Source organism: Odontesthes bonariensis, chromosome 23, assembly GCF_027942865.1.
Source record: "Odontesthes bonariensis isolate fOdoBon6 chromosome 23, fOdoBon6.hap1, whole genome shotgun sequence".
Classification (NCBI taxonomy): domain Eukaryota; kingdom Metazoa; phylum Chordata; class Actinopteri; order Atheriniformes; family Atherinopsidae; genus Odontesthes; species Odontesthes bonariensis.
Window position 1 is genome coordinate 3,665,258 of NC_134528.1, and position 20,395 is coordinate 3,685,652.

At 44.1% G+C, this 20,395-nt stretch overlaps 2 protein-coding genes across 10 annotated transcripts in view; one reads left to right on the plus strand and one right to left on the minus strand.

Annotated features, from left to right (window-relative positions):
• Nucleotides 1-20,395, minus strand: part of LOC142373457 (NACHT, LRR and PYD domains-containing protein 14-like) — a 337,305-nt gene that overhangs the window by 303,183 nt on the left and 13,727 nt on the right. For 5 of the 9 annotated variants that reach the window (XM_075456713.1, XM_075456716.1, XM_075456712.1 and 2 more), the window contains exons 6-11: nt 18,168-18,341; nt 15,764-15,937; nt 13,887-14,057; nt 7,579-7,752; nt 4,731-4,907; nt 4,350-4,523 (exon numbers count right to left, since the gene is read on the minus strand). In XM_075456713.1, the coding sequence (XP_075312828.1) occupies nt 4,350-4,523; nt 4,731-4,907; nt 7,579-7,752; nt 13,887-14,057; nt 15,764-15,937; nt 18,168-18,341 (1,044 nt within the window). The remainder of the gene's footprint in view (nt 1-4,349; nt 4,524-4,730; nt 4,908-7,578; nt 7,753-13,886; nt 14,058-15,763; nt 15,938-18,167; nt 18,342-20,395) is intronic. The other 4 variants (XM_075456715.1, XM_075456714.1, XM_075456724.1 and 1 more) reach the window with 1 other exon arrangement.
• The window catches only part of LOC142373462 (uncharacterized), a 155,595-nt gene that overhangs the window by 85,862 nt on the left and 49,338 nt on the right, over nt 1-20,395 (plus strand). The window lies entirely within an intron of this gene.

Consider the following 20,395-nt stretch of genomic DNA (forward strand, 5'->3'; position numbering starts at 1 on the left):
TCTCCCGACGAATATCCAATTCTCTGCGCAGTAGCTAATGCTGCACCTTCATCCACGGGATCGTTGATAAACGGACATGCCATGTTCGTGGAAAAAGTCGCCTCTTACTGTATATTATAAATTTTATATATTATAAATCGACTTCTAGAACTAGAAGAACTACCTGCTACGCCAAAACTCGCTCTGCTGACTGAATGAATGAGGAAATCAAATGTCGTGTGTGGCTGAAAGAGGGCGGAGACGGAAAGAAACTCGAGATTTCTTGAATAAAACCTGGTCCCGACCAGGTTAGGTTCAGAGAGTCTGTTACTACGGTAACTGACCGAGAGGTTAAGTTACCTCTCTTTGTGAAACAGGCTAGAGTTACCCCTCTTTCTCTGGGTTGAGTTACCTCCCTTTGTGAAACGGAAAACTCAGGGTTTCCCTCATTTCAGGGTTAATCGACTCAGAGTTTTCACTAAACCTGCTTCGTGAAACGGACCTCTGGTGTCAGATGAACAAACTCTCTCCTAACGTTAGCAAAACAAAAAAGAGATGGTGGACTTCAGAAGGAGACAGTGAGGGGGGACACTGAAAGCTCTACAGCAGCGGTGCCATGGTTGAAACGGTCAGCAGAGGGCAGATCACAGAGGACCTATCCTGGACTCTGCTTGTGGATATATTGTGCATGAAAGCTCCCAGAGGCTCCACTTCCTGAGGAAGCTGAGGAAGTTTGGCATGAATCTCAACATCATCACCAGCTTCTACAGGAGCACAACCGAAAAGCTGCTGACGGGCTGTGTTATGGTGTGATACTGTCTGCCTACAGCCGCAAAACACTGCAGAGAGTGGTGGAAGCAGCACAGCACAGGATAAATCTGTGGATTTATACAATTCATCACTCAGCACCCTCCTGGACCGTCATGAGCCACTCAAGCCAAGAACTGTCACCTTCACACGTACAGCCCCCAGGTATACCAGTGAGCTACGCTTGTTAAAAAGAACGGGGCGTGTCCTTGAACGGTGTTTCCAGGACTCCAGACTTGCTGCTCACAAGCTGGCCTACAGGGAACACCAGAAGGCCTACAGCAAGTCTCTCAGTGACACTCGGTTCCGGATCTACTCCCATATAAATCAACAATAGCCCTGGTAATTCCAAGCAACTTTTCTCAACCTTAAATCACCTCCTCAAACCTCAAACCCCCCTACACTCAGATAGCACGCAGGAGCGGTGCAATAGCTTCATCTCCTTTTTTAAGTCTAAAGTAGACAACATCTGCTCCGTTCTCTCTAGCACCCCCGCCTCCCCACCCTCCGCTCCTTCCAGCCCCCCCGCTCTCTCTGCTCCCTCAGACCCTCAGTCCGAGACTACTAAACTCCTCTGCTGTTTCACTAACACCACACAGCATGACATCGAAGTCATTCTGAGGAAGATGAAGCCCTCCACCTGTGACCTGGACCCATTTCCCTCACAACTTATTAAAAGTCACTCCTCTGCAATAAGTCCCATGATCACCAAAATCATCAATCAGTCCCTCCGGTCCGGCCATGTTCCCACGTCCCTGAAAACTGCTGTCATCAAGCCACTACTCAAAAAGCCCAGCCTGGACCCAGAAACACTTGTCAACTACCGCCCCATCTCCAACCTACCTTTCCTATCAAAGGTGTTGGAAAAGGTAGTTTCTGCTCAACTTCACAACCACCTCACCACTAACAGCTTGTATGAGAAGTTCCAGTCTGGTTTCCGCTCTGGCCACAGTACAGAAACCGCTCTGGTCAGGGTTACCAATGACCTGCTACTGACCGCTGACGCTGGCTCTCCATCACTTCTCATCCTTCTTGACCTCACCGCAGCTTTCGACACCATCGACCACCACATCCTTCTACACCGCCTCCACTCCTCCATCGGACTTTCTGACACTACCCTGGCTTGGTTCACATCATATCTCACTGACAGAACAGAATATGTATTCCTGGGAGGTGCAAATTCAGACATGCACTCCGTTACATGTGGTGTCCCTCAAGGCTCTGTCCTTGGCCCCACCCTCTTCACACTGTACATGCTCCCCCTTGGTCGTGTCATCAGCCGGCATGGAATATCGTTCCACTGCTACGCTGATGACACCCAAATCTACATTAAAACAAACCCAACCCCCTCTGCAGCCCTATCCACAGTTTCCACCTGCCTGGAGGAGATCATGGCGTGGATGACGGCAAACTTCCTGCAACTAAACAGCTCAAAAACAGAAGCCATTCTTGTTGGCACTCCGCACCAGATCCGGTCATCCACTATCACCAGCATCACCTTCTCCGGCCACGACATCCACCTTTCACCCTCAGTCATTAATCTCGGTGTTAGGATGGACCCTCACCTGACCTTTGAGGCTCACATCAAACAACTTTGCAAAACCTCCTTCTTCCACCTCAGAAACATTACCAAACTCGGCCCCATACTCACTCTCCCTGATTCTGAAAAACTTGTCCATGCCTTTGTCTCCTCCAGGCTGGACTACTGCAACGTACTCCTCATCGGGATCCCCAGCAAGAACATCCAGCAGCTGCAGTATATTCAGAACTGTGCTGCCAGGATCCTGATGGGGGGGCGGAAGTACCACCACATCACACCCATCCTCAAATCCCTCCATAGGCTTCCTGTCCAGTACAGGATCGAATTCAAGATTTCCCTTCTGTCCCACCAGTGCCTCCATGGCACTGCCCCCCCCCCTACATCAAAGAACTCATCGCCCCCCATTCCTCCTCACATCATCTCCGCTCTGGACAGGCCAATCTCCTCCAGCTCCAAAGGACAAGGCTCAGGTCTATGGGCGACCGGGCCTTCAGCTCAGCTGCACCCAGTCTGTGGAATGCTCTCCTCGACCATCTAAGGGCACCACAGACTGTGGATTCTTTTAAAAAAGGCCTGAAAACTCATCTTTTTAGAAAAGCCTTTAGTTTGCCTGAAAAATCTTAATACTATTTTACTGTTTTTTTTTTTTGTTTTTTTGTTTGGCTAGTTTTACAATGTAGCACTCTAAGCTCATTAAATTGATGTAAAGTGCGTTATAAATAAAATACATTATTATTATTATTATTATTATTATTATTATCATTATAGCACAGGGGAAACTCTTCCTGCCATGCAGGACAAACCCCACAAGCGATGCTTTGGGAAGGCACGCAGCATCATCAAGGAGCCAACTGTTCTCCTGGTTACCGGAAGGCAGGCAGTACAGGAGCCTGGCAGCACGGCCCACATGACTTCAGAAGAGTTTCTATCACCAACCTATTAGATTCCTCAAGGTGCAGAGTTTTACAACGTTACCCTGCTGTTGTGCATCCCTTCACTGGACCTTACTTCTGTTTATGCACATTAAAACATGGATATAGTCACTCTTTGCTGTATTGATCAGACTTCTGACTGTGCAGACTTTACATGAGCCAGAGATCTGAGATGAACTGTGAAATACCTTCATATTTCATATCTCGATAGCGATACGATATGACTGTGGGTTCAGTGAAAACTCAGCATTTTTCTGAAAAGTAAAACACATAATACAAAAGAAGGACGTCTGCAGACATCGGGTCTTGAGTTGGAAGTTTGTTGTTATAAAATGGAGCGTTAAACTGATGTAAGGTTCAGTCGTCCGGCTCCACCACAGCTCCGTGGTTGTGGCAAAACGTTCAATTTCACGGAGCTCGGATTCAACATTCATTTTACTTTCGTTGTAGATTTTTGGAATGGCCACTTGATTAAAATATGTTGGGGATGGTATTTTGTAACGTTTGTCCAGCGACCGAAGCATTTTCTGAAAGCCCTCTTTTGTGACGGTGTACACGGGCACCATGTGGTATGTTACAGCATCTGTAAGGTCTTTGTGCCGGGTGGACGTCGACTCGTATGGCGTAACGCTACTGAACGCATCAGCGATCAAACTTTGCTTGGGCTTCACTTCTCCGCCGTTTCTCTCAGTGCTGTACACTCTTGATGCAGCGGTGGAGTTGTTTCATCACCAATATTTGGTGATGATGTCAGAGAAGTAGGACTTTCTTGCATTCCTCAGTTGTAAATTATAAGAGTAATGTTTCCCTTTACAGATGTTATAATGAAGCTGGAGATTTGTTTTTCTCCATCTTTAGGACTGCAGGATGCTGAGACTTTGTTCCATCTTCTCATCCAACACATTTCATTATGATGCTGATCCTCTGCTGCATGTTCAGATGCTTATGAGAAAAAACACTGAAAAAACAGACTTACTGTGATGGTCCTCAGTGTGGATCAGTATAACATCAGTCTGATATGTAAAGTTTAGTGTCAACACAGCTTTCACATCACATTCATCTTGGAACACAACAAAAAGGTGGCGTCTGACCTCAGAGTCTTCAGTCTGCAAAGTGGACTTCCCAGAAAACCACACAGCTGTTTCACTTCTGAATCCTTTATGGTGTTCTCACTCAGGTCCAGTTCTGTCAGGTTGGAGGGGTTGGACTTCAAAGCCGAGGCCAGAGGAGCACAGCTGATCTCTGACAAACTGCAGTGCTCAAATCTGAATGAAACACAAAAACATGTCGAAAAAATGGAATCAAATGTGCTTTTATATCTTTGCAGGCCTTAAATATTAGTGTCAGCATCAAATAATTATTCAATGTGTTTTCTTACATTTGATTAACTATAAATTATAAATGAAGATGCAGGAGAATTAATTGTGTCTGGAAACATGAAGACCTCCAACAGTTCCATTCAGTGAACTGACCTCAGAGTCTTCAGTTTGTAGTCTGGACTCTCCACAAGATCAGACAGTTGCTTCGCTGCTGATTCCTGCAGGTTGTAGTTGTACCTCAGGTCCAGTTCTGTCAGATGGGAGGGGTTAGATTTCAGAGCTGAGACCAGAGAAGCACAGCTGACGTCTGACAACCCACAGCACTGCAATCTGAATAAAGAATAAAGCATGTGAGCTGAAGCCAACAGGATGCAGGTTAAAACAGTCCAACAGAACAAGTGAAAAAGAGCTCAAACGTTACAGTTTATGAGGTCAGTATTCAATGTAATCACCTAATGTGCACGTGATGAGTGAGAGTATGAGTAGTACTGTGTGGCAGTGTCACAGCCCCTGGGGCTTGTGCCGGGCACGTCTCTCTCAGTGTTGCCAGATTAGGTTGAGCGATTTCCGCCCAATCACGTTCCAAAACCCGCCCACTTCAGCTAAAAACCGCCCAACAACGTTTTTCACATGAAAACATTTAATATTTGAGTAATACTTCAATTTTGAAACATATTACTCATTAACCACATAACAAGTATCATTCACAGTGTTACAAAGTTGTTGTTTTTTTCATGTCAGTATAATGCACAGAAGTGTTCAAGTCCTTTTTTTTTTTTTTTTTTTTTTATAAATCAGGGCAGCGATCCGCCTACACCCTTTCTTTCTTTCTTTCTTTCTTTCTTTCCGGTATTTATACAGAGCAGCTTGTTGACCGATATATCGGAGGTTTCGTCTCAGTAGAGGGAGAATGGGGACTCACCTATGTCGCTCTTAAGCTCACTTCTAAAGTGAGGGGCCAGCACTGATTTGATCATGGCCGTGCACTTGGTGCGATGCATTCGAAACTTCCCAAATTCCTCTTCTAGGATGTCTGACAGATCATCCACTGCATTGATCGACGTGTGGCACGCCACGTATGTTGCAACTCTAATTTCCCTTCTTTTCTGGTCATTGTTGATCTCGCCATCAGAACTGGTTGTTGGTCTAGCAAAGGACTTGATGCTAGTTTATCGTTCGGGAGACAGTCAGCCTTGTGTCTTTTTGTCTCTGCGTGGTCTTTAAGGTCCCTTAGTTGAGCCCGGATCTCGCTTTTGCAATATTTGCACCGTGCCTTGGACGAATCTTGCAGGACAGGTGCAATCCATGCTTTTAGGACGTCCTCGGACTCCCACTCCTTTCTGGAGTGCTTTTTATATTTTCCCCACTTGGACGACATTTCGTATTCGAGTAGCTGCTTAGTGCTGTAGCTGGTTGAGTACCGGTAGCCTTATGGAAAAGGTGTAAAATTTAAAATTTAAATTTTAGAATGTTTCCGGCTACTCAACCACAGGGCCATATATGGCTCTGTTCAACCAGCTACGGCATATCTGCCGCCTGCTGTGTACGTAGGCCTACACTGTATGGATTGATAGGAACACAATTTGATTTGCCCGAAGGAATTTTCTGCCCGCCGGAGGCAGTCAAAAGACGCCCACTTGGGCGGCCACCCGCCCAATCTGGCAACACTGGTCTCTCTCCTCCCTCAGACCAGGAAGCTGATTGGAGTGTGCAGCAGTGATTGCGGCAGCTCGTACACCTGGCCGTCTGTGGGAGTGGATTTAAGCCGCCTTATTTTGTTAGTTCTTCCCTTTTGGTTCCTGGCTGGGTTTTTGGTTTTGGGTTTGTTTGGTTTGTGCTCTTGTTATATTTCGCACCATACAACACCTTCGCAGCACATTCATGTTCCACAACACCACTACACTACTGATGACTGATTGCCTCATCCCATTGTTTTACTTTTGTTGAATTCTCAGCTTAAGTTCGAATTGTTTAAATAAATTGGATTTCCTTTTAACTCACAAACCGTGTGCTTCCTCCTTTTTGATACGGCTTTTGAGCCAGGTCGTGTCAGGCAACATCTTAGGGCGTATTCAGACCAGGAAAGTCCGATAGTTCACTTGCTTTGGTCCGAACCTTTTTTTTTCATTTTGGTGCGGTTCGCTTTCAGACTGTACATTACAGTAAACGGACCAAAATATGTCAACAAAGCCACGCGCCCTGAAGTCGTTTGGCTATTTGTCAGAATCGACACGCGCAACACAAAGTGCTAAGTTCAAAAGTGAATATAATCATGGACGCTTTCCGTGCCGTTATTGCTTTTAATATAATCAAAACTATATGTTTTTTCAACGTTTGGCTATTTTCACAACTGTGTAATTACTATGCTGCTGTACAAGTAATTTATCAAATTAATTTTAATCAAGTAATTTGTTCGTTTGATCCGGACCGAGTCCGACCTTTCAGCTCGGTCTCGGTCCGCTTGTTTGGTCCGGACCAGAGTTCGGTGGTTTGTATTCAGACCATCCCAAAAGGTCCGAACCAACGGAAATCTGGTCCGTTTGGTCCGGACCAAACGAGGTAGGTGTGAATACGCCCTAAGATTACAAAACTTGTAGTGATTCTGAACATATTTACAAGTGTTTTTGTCCTTTTTTGGTCATTTTCTTCATTCTTGTACACAAATATGAACACAGCTATTCCAAATAATGAACTTTTTTCATGATTTTTGTCTTTTTATCCCCATAAAAACAACAGAAAACCAGTAAAAGCCTTTACATCCTAAGTCTTTGATGTAAACACTTCCACAAAGCCACATCAGCTAATGGCTGTCACAGATATGCTGTTTTATTTCATTCAGTTTCTCAACAATTTTCTCAAAGATTTTGAATGGGAAGACACCTTTATTTGGGGGGGGGGTGGTCATCTATATGGATCTTTAAACGTCTTATATCTACCATTTAATGTCAGCACAGCTTACATCATATTAATGTGAACACACAACTAAAACATGGTGTCTGACCTCAGAGTCTTCAGGCCACAGTGTGGACTCTGCAGAAAGCTGCACAGCTCCTTCACTCCTGAGTCCTGCAGCATGTTCCAGCTCAGGTCCAGTTCTGTCAGATGGGAGGGGTTGGACTTCAGAGCTGAGACCAGAGAAGCACAGCTGACCTCTGACAACCCGCAGCCTTCCAATCTAAATGAAGAATATATCATGTTGATCAATTCTAATCAAATATGTCTTCCATGTGTACTTTAAAATGTAGAAGAGGTTTTAAAAAGTCAGCGATTCTCACAGTGAAACACACACAATGAGCAGAAAACAACTCCTCCTTTAAAATAGCACAATAGAATTTATTAAAGTGGGCACAATGATTAAATCAATGGTGCTTCCATCAATAAACACTATTGTGGACTAAGCTAGTCCTATGTACAAAATAAATAACTGAGAAAGCCAGCAGGTGAAACGCCATCTACTGGTGAAAGGCAGTAACGCAGCTGAACAGGTCAGGGCATGTTCAGCCACACTAAGAGCAGCAGACCAGCAAGTCAGCAGACTGTGTGAAGCTGCATGGACTTTCTCTGGTTTTGTTATCCCTTGTGAGCGTTCTTGAGGACATGCAAGTGCTTTCTACTTCTTAGTCATGCATATGTTGATAATTTATTCTAGTTTGTGTTACCTGGGAGTATTTTGTGTGGTTACTTTGATATGTGAGGCTCCAATGCTGCTCAGCATGCTTTGCCTCTGCTAACTTTATTAGTTGGAATTTGTACAGTTTCCTCTGCCAATTATATTGCATTTCTGTTGTTGTGTTATGCTTAAGTAACAGTTTGTACATAAGTGAGGGATATTACTGGTAAACTTTAAATCATATGGCAGTTTATTTATGAATGTTTATTCTGATTTAACCGTTGAATGATATTCTGAGCAGATTTTCTGATACATTTTATTGCTTTTCTATATATTTTCAGACCGCACACATACATATGTTGTACAATGATGTTAAAGTTCAACATCATTCATTAAAGAAGACACATCAGATCTCTCTGTCCAAGTGCCTTGATTCTCTAATCGGAATCATAGTCCATAATCCACCGCCTCAACCAGCAATCCTTCTTTCTGAGTCTCGCCCCTCAAACATAACTAACAATGAAAAACACAGATGCAACCCTGAGGTTCCCAAACTATACAAAACACAGTCTGAGCCGATACAAGCCGGGCCTTCAGCTGATCCAAAATGCTGCAGCCAGAGTTCTGATGAGATCTAACAGCAGAGATCATATTTCTCAGTTTTTCATTTCAGCATTTTTTCATGTTTAAAACTGGAAAAAAAAAGGCACTCACTTCAACATTCTGCTGTTCAATTTCAAATCATATGTGGTCAAGGGCGTAACTTTTGGTCTACCATTGGGGGGGTTATATTAACTGGATCTGATTTTTGAGGGGGTCATGACCCCCGTAACCCCCGTGCAAATTACGCGCATGTATGTGGTCCTTTCCTGGATGCATTTCAAATTGTAGAAGATAATACCTCATGTGCATTCACTTTTATTCATGTGTACTACTCCCTCATGTCAGGTGTGCAGATGTAGGGCAGTGACCAGGGTGGGAATGAATGGGATTATGTTGAAGGGGTTGTTTTATGTATGGATTGTAAAAATTGGCTTTGTACTTAGACATTATGAATGAAATAAGTCTCAGTACTTTTCCATGATGACCTAAAGTGATCCAGGAGTAGGAAGACAAAACAATTGTGAAAGCCTGGGAAAAGAAGGGCAGATTCACACACACACATTGTTTTGGGCTGATCCAGAGAATATGACGAAGCATGTTGAACTTACTCATGTCCAATCATACTCGGTCGAGAGTGAGTCCAACCTATGATATAAATACAAATTACAACCGGAAATCGGGGCGCAGTCTGACTTCCTGCGGGAGCTCTGTTCTACTGACCCCAGTGCTGATATGCTCTGACGTGTGACTACAAATAAACACTTCATTTTCCCTTGAATTACTCCGGTCCATCCAGGTTGACTGGATAAATTTATCCTTGTAAGGACATAGCGTCAGAATTTATTAGATATCAGATATTCCCTTTTATTTTTGTCTTGCTCTCGGTGGAAGAGGTCGCATTTTCTCTCTGCTCCTCCCTCCCTTTTTTTGCCCTGCTCAGCGTGTCTGTGTCTTTTTGGAGCATCTTTTTACATATCAGACGAATTCAAGTAAGATGGATCTGGTCAGCTGGTCTCTCAACGCTATTGATCAAATTTTCTCTAATGCAAAGTTGGGGAAAGGAGAACCCTCATGCCCCGACGGGACATTCTTCGCTGGATACTCAATGGACGCCTGGGGGAAGTGGCGGATCGTGTGTTTGGCGATGCTGTCTATCGAGGACGCCGAAGATGTGTACATATTCGGATTTATGATACTCGGGTTCCTGCTGTTTGGAGTTGGAGGATACCTGGTATTTCACGAAATTAAGAGAACGTGGACAGTGTTCGATGGGGTCACAAGAGCAATCAACGCTCAGGCTGAGATGCTACGCGAGCAGAATGGGAAGCTGGATGCGATCCTTACACAGGTTCGCAGGCTGGCTGAGATTCCTGGACTCAGAAGAGAAATGGATTAATCTGGGAGAATGGCTGATTGATCACTTGGACCGGGCGGAAAGGGTCCACATCCCACAAATTCGGTTGAATTCGGGACTTTCGCCATGAGACAACCAGCAAGGACAAGAAGACAGGCAACATAATCAGTTGTCTGTCTGACCTAAATAAATTGTTATTCCAGTCCGGTGCCCCACACTGGCCTTGTAGCCAGCTGCAAAAATCGTTCTCCACGTTTGTTATGAAAACATGATGCTCTTTCCCATGTGCTCCCCCCTCCCCTTCCTGAGGACTCTCTGTGAGAACTGTTGAACTGGCTGACATATTCCAACTGTCAAGGACAAAACGCCTGATACGACACTCTGCGCAGACTTATTGAACACACACGCATGCACACACACACTCATTGATAACACACGCAATTCCTCACCTCTTCACTGGTCCCACTGCTTAATGATGTTGTGTGTATGTGTTGCTTTTTGTGCTGAGGTTTTTTTTTGCGATCTCAAACTGTATCCTGATAAAGGGTAAAGTGTGAAGTATGATTTTTTTTTTTTCTCCTCCTCTCACCTAATGTGGGTCCTTTCTTTCTCTTATTAAAGGAGGGCTGCGCTCTTCAGTGAGCTGCGTGCCCCCTTTCTCCTGGCAGCGCACCGCAAGGAGCGCATGGCCATGGTCACCTGTCTCCCCTGTCTGTTTTCCATGTTTGTCTGTCCGGATGGGTGTACTGGAACTGTAATTTCGTTATGCTGTAAGGTGTAATGACAATAAATGCTATTCATTCATTTATTTTTTTTGTTTGTTTGGTCTTTCTATAATCTGGTTTAAGTGTGTGGGTTAGTTACTCCATGTGTATGATTCATCTGTAACCATTTTTATTAGGGCTGGGCGAGTTAACTCGTTATTATCACGTTAACTTGTTTATTATTTAAAGCTGCCGTCGGCAACTTTTTTTTAGTCATATTAGCTTGAACTGTCATGGGATTCTGAAAGGAGAATATTAAATAGGCTGTTTAGGAAAAATCCCAAATTCTGTAGCTCCCTCTGAAGCCTGTAATCGTGCTTGCAAAAATCGAGCGCTCCCGGCTGTTTTTAACCAATCACGTTAGGTTTATTATTTATCTATTATCTGAGCAGAACAGTCACCAACCACGTCTTCCATGCTGAGCGTGAGTCTGCCCCCAGCTTGTGTGCGCGCACACTGGTGTAAACTCACGTGCACAACCTCGTCCACAGAGGGGGAGGGACCTGAAAGTTGTATCAGTTCGAATTTTCCGACTTTAGACTCGGAATTTTGAAAACCTGCCGATGGCAGTTTTAACGCCGATAAATATTTTATCGCGCATTAACGCAGGTTTTATTTTGTGAAAGTCTGTTGCTCACAGGCTTTTATTCTGTAAAAGTCTGCTGCTGTCTGCTGTGGAACCGGAAAAGAAAGTAATCGGCGGATCCACCAAACATGGAGAAGGGTATGGAACTTTTACTCGGCCATTTTCATTTTAAAGTTCTTCCAGACGGCGGAGTCGACAGAACCAAAGTCATCTGTAAACGCTGCCAATATGCCGCCCATTGATTGGACTCGATAATCCGGTTCTTTTCACAGATGTTTATTTACGCCACATCAACAGTGTAGAACTAAATGTTCACGTAAACAAAGTAAAAGACAACATTAGTTGTTGTAATCATTAAAGAAATAGCATTCTTAGCATTGTCGCTGGTACCAATAAATAATCAAAGTAATACTGGCCACTTTAGCCTGCTTCTCAATCGCTTGGCCCTATTTTCTCTCCCTTCGTATCACTACGGGCTGTGTAAACTGTGCAGACCGAAGAGCAGATCGAGCAGTCCCCTGCTTCCGAGCAGTAAACACTGTAACAGGCGCGGCTATTGCTAGGTGGCTGAACCTGATAGGGACTGATGCGGCGCAGCCGTCTGCGACAGCGACGTGTTACTTTAGCGCCACATTCAACTACAAAACAAAACATACAACAGTAAGGAAGAAAAGAGAGAGTAACACAGGTGTAACAGTAAGAGAAGAAAAAACACCACCAAGAAGCTAACATGGAGAGCGGGGAGGCCACCGTGTTCATGGTCTGCATGATGGTGATATTAATCATGGACGATCACATCGGGCGTCTAACATGGAGGCTGGAAGAGCTCACAGAGAGAGTCAGGAGACGCAGGATGGAGCGCAGGCCATACTTCTTGGTTTCATGAAGGAAGGAGAGCAGAGCGCCGCAGACAAAGGAGACCACGTGGAGGTTTAACTTATTAAACACGCCAAGGTTGTGTCCGTGTCGTATGAGGAAACATTTCAGCCTGACAACATGACAAGGGGCGGAGCTACCGACCACCAAGGGGCGGAGCTACCAACCACCAACCACCTCTGTCAGATGTGCTCCTATAGAACCCAGAACAGACCCAGCTGAGGAGAAGGAGCTAAAATAGTTACAGGAACTGAGGGCCGTGGTCCCTAGTTCCTGTATGTGCGAATGCAGGAGAAAACGACCCCGTTCATTAAAAGGTTATAAGAACTGCCAAAGGTTCCTACAGTCCGAATGCGGCTAATGTTGGCCTGTTCAACTGCATTGTGGGAATTTGATATACGTGGCTGAGACGCGGATAATTCTGTACCACACGGCTGGCATGGCTCGGCTCAGGGTAGACTGGCACAGTCCCAATCGGTTGGCCAGCGCCCTCCGGAATGCCCCGGTTGCTATGGGAACCCCAGTGTGCACATCACCTGTGAGCACAGGCAGCGCATGGCTCCTCTCTGGGTTGTGCTCCAACACCGGCCGCCGCTCTGCGCCCAGTTCCAGGAGGATTTCCCTCAAAACGGCTAATGAGTCACCATCATGTGCCAGCAAATCCGCTCTGTCTCTGAACACACGCTCTCTTCAAATTGTACCATTTGCATTTCTAATACTGCTAAAGCAGCCATTGTTTTTAATGGTATGCATTGAACCACTTTGCGCTGCTTTTATATTTACTTGTGACACATGGGTGTGTTAATTGTTCATCAGTATTAATTATTCTTCTATCTCAAATGTGCACATCACTGTCTGAGGACTAATTGTTGTAACAGTTTCCCAACATCACCTTAGGTGTCGCCAAAGAATCACCAGCTGTAGAAATGTGTGTACGCCAGCCATGAAGTTGGCGTGAGGCACCGCACATTTTCACGGTCTTTTCGCTCTTGATACATCTGATCGCTGACGTGAAAAGGTGCGTACGCCACTATTTTGTGCGTCCGCACCCTTTGTACATGAGGCCCCAGGTCTTCAGAACCTCCACTAACATCTCCCACAGGGCCACATTGTCCATGTCAGCGGCAGAGCATAGCCCCACATTTGGTCAGTGGAAAGTGCCAAACAACACAGTCTGCAATGAAGATCCAATGCTATGGAAAGAAAATCCTTATTTATATCAGGCTGGAGCTGCAGAGCTTGTTTTAAAGACTCCAGCATGCTTATGTTAAATGTTCCTAAGCAGTACTGACACATCCATGTTAGCAGACATATCATTACTTAAAGGGAACCTTTGAAATGATTCTAATGTTCGGCGCCCCTTCATGAGACACATGAGCTCAAACAACACTTTCTTTGATAGCTCTGTTCTTTCAGAATCATCACTTTGTGATCAACTCTTTCAAAGATGTCAGGCTTTACTGATAGAATTGGATACACACAGAAACACTACAGCAGATCCAGTTAGAAAACTCACCTCAGAGTCTGTAGTTGACAGCTTGGACTCTCCAGTCCTGTGGACAGCTGCTTCACTCTTAAATCCTTAAGATCAAAGTTCTTACTCAGGTCCAGTTCTGTCAGATGGTTGGACTTCAGAGCTGAGACCAGAGAATCACAGCTGGTCTCTGCCAACCTGCAGTTATTCAACCTGAAAGAATGAAACAGTAAAAGTAAGAAAGTATAAAACATAAAAATCTGACATGTTTCTCTTCTTCTACATCATCATTATTTCAGCCTTCTAAAGACAACAGGGGCTCTGGGTCCACAGAAACTTTTTTTCTTACAGTTTCTTATTAGTCCTGAATAATGATCCTTTTTTATGTTTCCCTGCAGGAAGTGCAGATGAACAGCAATCATAAAGCTGCTGTTAGAGACCTTTTTGACTCTTAATTCTGATCAATAGCTTCCCAGCTGCAGGAGGAACCTTGGGTGGCATCACTAGACTCAGTGTTTGATGCAGATTATGTAAGAATACGGTGATTTGTGAAACAAATGAACTCTATAGTTTCTAATGTCAGCTTCTAAAGGATTAAACAAAAGCAACCCACTGACCCTCAGTTCATCCCATACTGATGTGAGGAGGCAGCTACATTCGGTTTCAGCACACTGGATATCCCTAAAAAGTCTTACTCATGGTCCAGATCTCCAGGCTTCATTTGTGCTTTGCATGGCAGCTCATGATTTTATGGAAAAGCAGCAAATCCATCATTAAAACCACGAAGCTGTCCATACACAACTTGGCAGAATAGGTTGCAAACATGGAACTTTTACAGCCTGGACAACAAACATTTCAAAGATGTCAGTTCTGGAAGCTTTTAGAAGCTCCACAATATCAATCAGGCTTTTGTACTTGTAAATAAATGGTGGGCTGGTGTCAGATGAGTTGGGGTGATAAAATATCTATCCATCTATATCTGGTTTATTGTATTTACTGTGCAAACAAACCTGCTCCAGTTTCAAGAGAAGTAACGGTGAGGGCCATTTCAAAACCTCTTGGTGAACATAAAACCTGGTTCACAAACCGGCTTCAGCAGCAGAGCATTTAACTGAGGCGTCTTTAGAGCCCATCGATATGTTTACCAGGGCAGAAACAGCAAAGGCCTGCTTTATGTCTTCAGTCAAAGTAATCTGCAGACTTTGGCAACAACATGAAATAGTAAAGCAGATAAAGGGATTCCAATGATCAGCTGTTATCAGGTGGATAGAAGACACTGGGACATAAGTCTCCAGTTATTTGCTGATCTTTTAGCGCTGCCATGTTTCAGTACTGTAATGGACAAAAGCTCAGAGGTGAAGATGTTGCTCAGTTCTGTGCCTGGGTGAAGTTCCCTAAGAAAAGAAGTCATATAGAAATGAAATGAAGTGTTGGGGCAGTGCTCTGCCTTTCCTTCACAGTCTGTCTCTAATTACTGGCTGAAGGCTAAAACCCAAAGCAGACTGAGTCATTGTGCTGAAAGTGACTGAACTCTGCACATTTGTCCTGTTCAAATGAGCAGCAGAAGCAGCAGATCTGTCAGTTTGTGTTGCAGTTTAATCTTCATCCAGCTTTCCAAACTTTACTGATCAAAGATCTCTCAGATGAACCCAGAAGGACGAGTGAAAGAAACATTTCAGCTGCTCCATTTGTAAGTCTGATCTAAAGGGTTTTGTCTTCTTTTATGACTAAAGAGAAATGGTTTATAACCAGGATCATCTTTCTAAGTTACTGTTTATTTAAGAAACTGAGGAAAGAACTGCTTTGGCAGGTGAACAATGTAAGAGAAGCTTAATTTAGAAGTGTGGAAACACTGAATATTTACATCATTTTAACATAACAGTAAATCATTTAAACTAAAAGAGCTGCAGTGAACTGACCTCAGAGCCTCCAGTCTGCAGTTTGGACTTTCCAGTCCAGCAGACAGATGTTCCACTCCTGGATCCGTCAGCTCGTTGTTACTCAGGTCCAGTTCTTTCAGATGGGAGGGGTTGGACTTCAGAGCAGAGGCCACAACTTCACAGTGAGTCTCTGAGAGTTCACAACCAGCAAGTCTGTGATGAGAGAAAATATAATAAAACCTGCACAGTAAAAACTAACTGAACTCATATTCTAACTGAACACAGTGATGTGAATGTAATGTCCTCTGATGAACATTGTTGTTCACCTCTGTGATTAATCTGATCTCATCTTCCTGCATTTGACGTGACACAATTGTTCTCTTCAGTCTCGCACACGTGAGCACTTTTAAATGGATTTTTCTGAATGATTTGATCTAATCTGCAGATAAAGAGAGAAACATGGTGACCTCCGGTATGGCAGCCAAGCAAGAAGCAGCAGAAATCATCTCACTCCCCCCGACCACACTCGCTGTGGAAGTTGACCTAAAACTTTATGTCTACAGTCAAAGTAATCTGCAGACTTTGGCAACAACATGAAATAGTAAAGCAGATAAAGGGATTCCAATGATCAGCTGTTATCAGGTGGATAGAAGACACTGGGACATAAGTCTCCAGTTATTTGCTGATCTTTTAGCGCCGCCATGTTTCAGTACTGTAATGGACAAAAGCTCAGAGGTGAAGATGTTGCTCAGTTCTGTGCCTGGGTGAAGTTCCCTAAGAAAAGAAGTCATATAGAAATGTGATTACTTTCACTTCCTTCCTTCGGAGCAGGTCATGTGATCACCACCCGTTGCCATGGTGACCTGTCCACATTGAAAGAGGACCCCTTATTGGCACTGAAGGCTCTGACTGACTTTAGGCCCAACATACCTCGGTATGCCATCAATCTGTCCTTGTAGCCCACCCCTCTGAACAGGTGGCACCATCTCTCTGTGCTGGCAGGTGTCTGCTGCACATCTGTTACTTCTGGATTTTTACATTTTTAAAGGACAATTTCGGTCGTTTACAACATCCAGCTGTATTGCCCAATCTACCCATGATTTAGCCATAGCAAAGACGCAAAAAAATGCCATCCGACCCTGACAGTGTTGCTTGCACGGAGATTTCGGACTGACAACATAGCCATGGGGGCATCAATTTATATTGTGTTTTAAACGCTATTTTTATACCTCTTCTACAGCTCCAAACAACATAACACTTACGTGGTAGTGAGTAGAGGGTCCCTGAAGCCAAACCCAAGTGTCCCGAGGTCTTCATGTGGTCGGATATAGAGTCCAGAATGAATTTAATCAAGCCAGTACCTGCTCTCAATCAGAGCTTTTCCGTCAACAAGAGGCTATCTCACGCGAGACATCACGGCAATCAACTACGGACTCACGTGACGTGATGTCTCGCGTGAGATAGCCTCTTGTTGACGGAAAAGCTCTAATTGAGAGCAGGTACTGGCTTGATTAAATTCATTCTGGACTCTATATCCGACCACATGAAGACCTCGGGACACTTCGGTTTGGCTTTAGGGACCCTCTACTCACTACCACGTAAGTGTTATGTTGTTTGGAGCTGTAGAAGAGGTATAAAAATAGCGTTTAAAACACAATATAAATTGATGCCCCCATGGCTATGTTGTCAGTCCGAAATCTCCGTGCAAGCAACACTGTCAGGGTCGGATGACATTTTTTTGCGTCTTTGCTATGGCTAAATCATGGGTAGATTGGGCAATACAGCTGGATGTTGTAAACGACCAAAATTGTCCTTTAAACACACACATCCAGCAGCTTCTCTTTGGGCTCATTCTGAATTCCACTCCTGTGCACACTTTTTTCTATAAACTCTTTTTGCATGTTTTCCTCTCATGTTTTGCTGATTTTGTAAGATTCATGTAAAAATGAAGTGTTGGGGGCAGTGCTCTGCCTTTCCTTCACAGTCTGTCTCTAATTACTGGCTGAAGGCTAAAACCCAAAGCAGACTGAGTCATTGTGCTGAAAGTGACTGAACTCTGCACATTTGTCCTGTTCAAATGAGCAGCAGAAGCAGCAGATCTGTCAGTTTGTGTTGCAGTTTAATCTTCATCCAGCTTTCCAAACTTTACTGATCAAAGATCTCTCAGATGAACCCAGAAGGACGAGTGAAAGAAACATTTCAGCTGCTCCATTTTTAAGTCTGATCTAAAGGGTTTTGTCTTCTTTTATGACTAAAGAGAAATGGTTTATAACCAGGATCATCTTTCTAAGTTACTGTTTATTTAAGGAACTGAGAAAAGAACTGCTTTGGCAGGTGAACAATGTAAGAGAAGCTTTATTTAGAAGTGTGGAAACACTGAATATTTACATCATTTTAACATAACAGTAAATCATTTAAACTAAAAGAGCTGCAGTGAACTGACCTCAGAGCCTCCAGTCTGCAGTTTGGACTTTCCAGTCCAGCAGACAGATGTTCCACTCCTGGATCCATCAGCTCGTTGTTACTCAGGTCCAGTTCTTTCAGATGGGAGGGGTTGGACTTCAGAGCAGAGGCCACAACTTCCCAGTCAGTCTCTGAGAGATAACACCCAGCAAGTCTGTGATGAGAGAAAATATAATAAAATCTGCACAGTAAAAACTAACTGAACTCATATTCTAACTGAACACAGTGATGTGAATGTAATGTCCTCTGATGAACATTGTTCTTCACATCTGTGATTAATCTGATCTCATCTTCCTGCATTTGACGTGACACAATTGTTCTCTTCAGTCTTGCACACGTGAGCACTTTTAAATGGATTTTTCTGAATGATTTGATCTAATCTGCAGATAAAGAGAGAAACATGGTGACCTCCGGTATGGCAGCCAAGCAAGAAGCAGCAGAAATCATCTCACTCCCCCGACCACACTCGCTGTGGAAGTTGACCTAAAACTATTAGATTATTAGGATATTAACACCTGGTAGAATGAAAAGGGGAAATAAAAGAAAATCAAGAGGTGATGATACAGAGGTATCATAAATCATACATCAGTCTGAGGTGATAAAACATCAGGCTGGGGCTGGAGCCGTGACAGTTTTAGCTGCTGGAAGGTGATACCTGAGGCCACCTCCTCTGTTCAAAGATGGTTTTTCCAGTTTAACCCATTGAGGCCGGGAAAGCGTTGCCGCATTTCTACCTTTAAGGCCGGGGGCGCTGTTGCGTTATTCTACCTTTAAGGCCGGGAGCGCTGTTGCGTTATTCTACCTTTAAAGCCGGGAGCGCTGTTGCGTTATTCTACCTTTAAAGCCGGGAGCGCTGTTGCGTTATTCTACCTTTAAGGCCGGGGTCGCTGTTGCGTTATTCTACCTTTAAGGCCGGGGGCGCTGTTGCGTTATTCTACCTTTAAGGCCGGGGGCGCTGTTGCGTTATTCTACCTTTAAAGCCGGGAGCGCTGTTGCGTTATTCTACCTTTAAAGCCGGGGGCGCCGTTGCGTTATTCTACTTTTAAGGCCGGGAAAGCGTACACGTCTTTTCGGACTTTCATTCGGAAGACATTTCAGACGGGAGCGATTGTGAGGAGTTTCTTGGCTCTGATGATGCTGAAGAACGTACTGACCCAATTGATGGAGATTTATGGCGAGCACATATGTTTGAGGATGACGATAACGGCGAGGATGATTTTGAAGGGTTTGAATGTGAGTGGAAGACTGACAATTAGCACCGTAATCGACGGAGAGATTTCAACCGCACACCAGGAGTGAAAGTGGATTTACCTGCAGATGCCACACCGTTGCAGGCATTTAATCATATTTTTACTGAGGAGCTTTGGGCGCATCTCGTTTCCGAGACGAATAGATACAGTGAGCAGGTACTTCAGACTCCAGCTCGAGCAAAGATGGCAAGGTGGTCACACGTAACTGTGCCGGAGATGAAAACGTTTATTGGAATGTGTATGGACTCCTTGTGCTGCCAGTACGAAGAGATTACTGGCGATAAAATAAATAAATAATTTAAATATAAAATTAAATTTTATTACTGTTTTTTTTATTGAAAATAGGGCTGTTCCTGCACTTTACTTTTTACATTTTCTATTTTCGTGAAGGTGTATGTAAATAAACTCAATTTCCGAAGAAAGCCACAGGTGTAAGCTCTCAAATACTTTTTGAATTTTGTTTCTATCTGCTACAGAGGCTGAGAAATCAATCATTTAGTAGGCGTTGACACAATTGCTGAATTTCCAGAAAAACTTCAGGTTTTAGGGGGTCTTTCTGAAATCGCCCATAGGTTTTACAGGCATTCTTTTCCAGGCGTTTTAGGCCTAAATGGGTTAACAATAGCCGCTTTCGGACTGTAGGAACCTTTGGCAGTTCTAATAACCTTTTAATCCGCGGGGCCGTTTTCTCCCGTGTTCGGACATACAGGAACTCGGGGCTTTCTCCCTTTGTTCCTATAACTATTTAGCTCCTTCTCCGAGGTCGGGTCTTTTCATGGTTCTATAGAACGCATCAGACGGAGGTGTGTGGGGGTCGGTAGCTACGCCCCATGTCATGCTATCACGGCTGAAATGTTTCCTCATATGACACAGACACAACCGGCGGGTGTTTAATAAGTTAAACTTACACTGGTCTCCTTTGTCTGCAGCGCTCTGCTCTCCTTTCTTCCTTCATGAA